At 35.6% G+C, this 6000-nt stretch overlaps 1 protein-coding gene across 1 annotated transcript in view; it reads left to right on the top strand.

Annotated features, from left to right (window-relative positions):
• ANKRD31 (ankyrin repeat domain 31) overlaps positions 1–4437 on the top strand; it is a 143114-nt gene extending 138677 nt beyond the window's left edge. Inside the window, exon 26 of the mRNA XM_032404187.1 lies at positions 4193–4437. Coding sequence (XP_032260078.1) covers positions 4193–4338 — 146 coding nt within the window. The 3' untranslated portion in view covers positions 4339–4437. The remainder of the gene's footprint in view (positions 1–4192) is intronic.
• Positions 4438–6000: the final 1563 nt, after the last annotated feature.

Here is a 6000-nt window from a genome sequence, read left to right on the forward strand (position 1 = left end):
GTGCTCTCTCTCATTCTCTCTCTCTCAAATAAATAAATAAATAAATCTTTTAAAAAAAAAAACTGGGTTTACCTGTGATTGACTGTCCTGATAAGTAGACATGCCTAGATCTCACAGGCTATAATGAATGGAGTTTGTTGTGAAGAATGCAACAATAGTCAATGGGATTTTGGTTAGTTAATATTACCTCCTTTATTTGAGCTTTCTGCTTCTAAATGTGAGCTATAAGGGTGATGGCCCTTCACATTTTCTCAAACATATATTTTAAAAACAGCTATATCCCTCTACCTCCTCCACTTCCTCCTCCCCCTCTTTATGAGAAATCATAAATCTGTTTAGCTTTGGTAACCAACATTTCCTAAACTTCTTTAATCAGATGGTATCAACACTTCACGGGACAAATAGCAAACTCAATATCCAGTTTATTTCTACATATCATTTTGGAATCCTGGTATCAAGAAAATCCTGAGTCATAAAGATAAGTTATGAAAGTTTTGTTTTGTTTTGTTTTAAAGATTTTATTTATTTTTTGACAGCAAGAGAGGGAACACAAGCAGGGGGAGTAGGAGAGGGAGAAGCAGGCTTCCGGCCGAGCAGGGAGCCCGATGTAGGGTTTGATCCCAGGACCCTGGGATCATGACCTGAGCTGAAGGCAGACGCTTAACAACTGAGCCACCAGGCGCCCCCCCCCCCAGTTATAAAAGTTTTTAATCTTGACATTTTAAGACTTTCTTCAATGAGTCAGAGATGATGGAAGAACTTTATTCCTAGTCCCGCACAAAAACTAGTTAAACTGGTAACTCAGACTAATGTATTGGTGGACTCTAGTATTAGAATATGGTATATTAATACATTTGAAAGCATATGTTATTTCTAATTAAAGATTTTAAACATACAAACACTAGCCTTTAAAAAATGAAATTCTGTTGATGAAATCCTGAAGTATCTATCCCTGAAGTCCTTAGAAGCTGTAAAATGGAGTGAATCTATGGTGCATTTTCCCTTGAAATTTCACAACTTCCTCCCAAGCCTGTCTTCTCTCTGCCTACCTGGCTGTAGTCTCTCTTCTGTGTTACTGAGGGAATCTTGCAAGATATTTCAGGTATTTCAGAATAAATTGGAAGGGGAAAAAAAATGAACATTCCCAAACTTCTACATAATTTGTGATCACTGTGTACAGATATATCAACCTTTTCCACAGTTCTTTAAAAAGAATCTGTTGGGGCACCTGGGTGGCTCAGTCGTTAAATGTCTGCCTTCGGCTCAGGTCATGATCCCAGGGTCCTGGGATCGAGCCCCGCATCGGGCTCCCTGCTCAGCGGGGAGCCTGCTTCTCCCTCTCCCGCTCCGCCTGCTTGTGTTCCCTCTCTTGCTGTGTCTCTCTCTGTCAAATAAATAAATAAAATATTTAAAAAATAAAAAAATAAATAAAAAAGAATCTGTTAAGGTAGATAACATTTCATTATTTACCTGAAAAGCCAATTTTATATATAATCTATGTCACCTGTCACCATAGTATTAGGACAGTCAAAGCAGGTTATGCCAAATGTATTCATCTAAGAAAAAAAAAATTATCTCCTGAAATCTTTCTTTTCCCAAGCCATCATTTAATGGATATTAATTATGTCATTTTCTTTTAAGGGGACCTAACATTATTTCTTCATTTGAAAATAGAACATGCTTTTTCAGAAAAAAAATAGACTTTTTTGTTTTTAATAAAAGCTGTCCTTGACCTACTGATAATATGTTGCAAATAAATGACTTTAGAGAAAGAGTTTTCTTCATGTCGGTGCTGTTACTGTGCGTCATTGCTCTGTAAAAGTATGTGTAATAGAGCACAAACACTCACAGGTGCTTCTGTTTTATGTGGTTAAGAACTTCTTCGAACTTAAACACCTAAGGGAGATGGGTGCCTGATAACAGAACAGAAGGTGTTTATTTCAGCTCCTGTTTATGATTCTTGATTGTTTTTCATTACTTCAATCATAATTTTTTTCATCATGGTATCATGATTAACTTTGACCTAATTCATAAAATGGAGGATACATCTACTGATAGGGGAGGAAAGAGAAGAAAACTAATTTTCTGTTGAGCACCTGCCCTGTGCCAGGCCCCCTGCCAGACCACTGTCCATACATTAGGCCAGTGAGGAGCTTCTTATTAGTAAAACTCCAGCGTTCATGTCTGTACCACAAAGGCAGAAGAAACACGAATACTTTACATATAAAATTAAGCATCTCAGACCCAATTCAGCTTAAGAAACCACCTATTAAATTTATTTTCCCACAAAGAAAGAGGGCTTACATAGTTTTAAAATTAGAATGTCCAAGTCTGTTTCTTCATTCCAGTACAGTTTTCACAGATGGCTTTTGATCTTATCGGTGTAAATCTGTCTCAAACTATTAATTTAGTTTTAAATATCAAATCACCTAATACTCTACCACCATATTTATCCTTTAGAATCCTTTTATTTTAAAACAACATTGAACTTTGTATTTAAATAGCCATAATTGAATTTTTTCCCCAGTGTAACTACAGCAGATGTATTTTTACAATCTATTAAAATAATTCCCAATCATTTTCCCTTTGATTGGAATTATACTTTTTGTTCAGAATGAGAATGTGTGCATAAATAAGTTCATTTCCATTTATAACTAGAGTAAGCAAAGTTTCATTCTGTAATCCTAATGAAATGTAGAATGCTTAGTTTGTGAGAATAAGTTCTGGAAGTCTGAGTTCAATAATTTTAGTGTTAGAAGTAAAATTTATATATGATCTTGGTCTTGGACCTGTTTTACAGATGATGGAACAGAGCCAGAGAGGTAAAATGGGTTGAATGAAAAGAGTTCAGGGGCGCCTGGGTGGCTCAGTCGTTAAGCGTCTGCCCTCAGCTCAGGTCATGATCTCAGGGTTCTGGCATCGAGCCCCGCATCGGGCTCCCTGCTCCGTGGGAAGCCTGCCTCTCCCTCTCCCACTCCCCCTGCTTGTGCTCCCTCTCTCGCTGTGTCTGTCTCTGTCAAATAAAAAAATAAAATCTTTAAAAAATATAAATAAATAAAAAAGAGTTCATAGGTTAGTGATGTTTCAGAAGTGAAGTATCAGTTAAAATAATGAATCTGATTATTTTTGCTTTTGATCTATTAAGGGAAATTTTTTTAAAAACTAGAGGAAAAAGAAAAGTGAAAGTTAAAATTATTTTTAACCTAACTAGTTAGCTTGTCATTTTGAAGTGCTAATTTAGGCAACTAGATAACATGAATAGTTGCATGAGCCTGTTCTTTTGCCTAGTGATCAATCTCGCAGTTCACTTCAAGGAGACTTATGCAGAATATCTAACATTTGGTGATATTACTTGAGAAAGATGTATTTCTCCCTACTTCTTGCATGAGCAGAATAGTTCTTTAGCTGTGCAGTGCTTGTTGGGGATGAGGAGCAGCAAGAAGAGCCAAACATTCACTTATATGGCTATTTTCCTAGTTATACTGGGCGTGAGAAGCCATGTAACTTGCTTGAGATCACACAAGTTTGTGTGGCCTAGGAAATTGATTATCCATCTTCAACCTAATACTATTTTCAGTAAGAAATAATGATAATAGTAGCAGCTTATATTTATTGAATGTTTGCTATATGTTAACCAGTAGCCAATCATTTCACACCAACTTCCCATCTAACCTTCATAACTGCTTTATTCTCAGCTTACTGGAAATTGAGGCACAGAGGAGTTTGTACAACTACCTTCAGAAGCTTCAGTCATCCTTTTCTTCCTGTGGTGTTTTAGACTGCAAACAGGCTTCTTTTTCCTAAGATAAGCCAATGCTGATTTACAGCTTTATCTTGGGTATAGAAATAGAGTGAGACGGGACGCCTGGGTGGCTCAGTCAGTTAAGTGTCTGCCTTCTGCTCAGTTCATGATCCCAGGGTCCTGGGATCGAGCCCCGCAGAGGGGCTCCCAGCTCAGCGGGGAGCCTGCTTCTCCCTCTGCCTGCCGCTCCCCCTGCTTGTGTATTCTCTCTCTGACAAATAAGTAAATAAAATCTTTTAAAAAAAGAAAAAGAAAATGGAGTGAATTATGACTGGTCCAAAATCTCATTTTGTGCTCATAGACTTGACTAGGGTCTAAGATTTGTAATAAGTAAATTTATATCTTATTTTGTAAAGACAGTTTTTAATTTGTTGGCACGTCTTCAAACAGGAACTTCTAGAGAGTCAACGCAAAGCATCCCACATTATCTACAAATAAATGAAGTACTATTAATCAGCGATCAAGAATTTCTCCCATGCCATATAATGGATCAGCATTGGAAGTTCTATGTGGAATGTGAAGAGCTAACATTCTAAAACCTTATTTTTGTAATAATTTATTAGACATGTGTTCATGTTATTAACCCACATTCATATTTTATCTTATATGGGCTGGAGGGCCTATTGTAATACACACTTCATGAGTTGCTACTTAAAATGTTTATGGTGTAAGAAAAAATATAACTCAAATTATTGTAGTAAGATTAATACCTTTTTGCCATTGAAATAAAGGCATTTTTGAATTAAAACATATTGATTCTCTGGCTTTGATTTTACTAAAATAAATGTAAAACTAATATTTCAATCAATACCTCAACCTTTGTATAAATTACAGTTGTTCCTTAAGGGAAGTAAGGATAAAAAGAGTGATAATTGGTCCATAGAAGGCCCAGATAAAGGGAATCTACTTAAAACAAGAATTTAACGCCCCAGTACCTTCACCCATATACTTTAGAATTTATCTTGTAACCAAAATAAAAAATTGTCAGAGGTTTATTTTAAATTTCATAAAAGTTAGCATAAAACTGTAACTGTGGTAAGTCATAGAACAACAAAAATGAATCAAATGTTGATTTGGGGGCTTATTTTAAATAGGATACTTAACCTTTGACTTTTGCTACATTATCATCATGAAGATTTTCTTTTTTTTAAGAAAGATTTTTATAAAAGACACTTAGTAAGTTTTCTCAAGGGTCTACCTTCCTCCTTTGATTGCCATCTTATTCTTTACTTGTCACCATCCCAAGCTCCCAGAGAAGCTTTTTGACTTTGTGGCTTGAGTCCATCCTTTCTTAATTGGGGAGAGAAGTCGAGCTGTGGTAAAAATTACTCTTACAAGTGCTAGACTTTGGGAGATATATTTTTTTATGTTTTCTTATTGTAAATGTACAGAATCTTAAATATCTTTGGAATATATAGGAAACTGGTTAACGGTTTCCTGTGGGTAGAAAAATCATGGGGCTAGAGAGCTGAAAAGGGGGATTTTTAACTACATGTGCTCTTTGGCAACTTTTGAAGTTGATAATATGTGTGTGTTCTTACTATTCAATTAAAAGTTTTAATTATCTGAAAAGCACCTGGAAAGGTTTCATATTAATAAAAGTGTAAAGACGGCTTAGATCATTTTTTCTTCTTGTGAGAGTCCATTGAAAATATTTAGGTTAGAATGCCCCTACATGTTGTAATATTTGAGAACTGACAAGTTTATTATGCCATCATTTTCTTAGACTACACTCTTTTTCTAATTCTTGAATAATGTACATGAGGTAGTCTATTTGGCTTTTATTTAAGGAGATATTTAAAACATGACTCATTTGCGAATATATGTACTAACATGGGAAGTTGTATATATAAATGAAAAAAATGCACATTGTTAAACGGTGGTTAATACAAGTCCTGATTGGGGCGCCTAAGTGGCTCAGTTGGTTAAGCATCTGCCTTGAGCTCAGGTCATGATCCCAGGACCCTGAGATCGAGCCCCACACTTCTCCCTCTTGCCCCTGCTCATGCTTTCTCTCTCTCAAATAAATAAAATCCTTTTAAAAAAAATACAAGTCCTGATTGTGTTAAATAAAAAATGTGCTTTTGAGTGTGTGTATAATATATATAGCCATATAAATATGCATGTATTTATATCATGTATGCTATATATACTTGATGAGTCATGAAATGTGTACTTGTATATATGAACATGTGTGT

The sequence above is a fragment of the Phoca vitulina genome, unplaced genomic scaffold (genome assembly GCF_004348235.1).
Source record: "Phoca vitulina isolate PV1807 unplaced genomic scaffold, GSC_HSeal_1.0 scaffold6, whole genome shotgun sequence".
Classification (NCBI taxonomy): domain Eukaryota; kingdom Metazoa; phylum Chordata; class Mammalia; order Carnivora; family Phocidae; genus Phoca; species Phoca vitulina.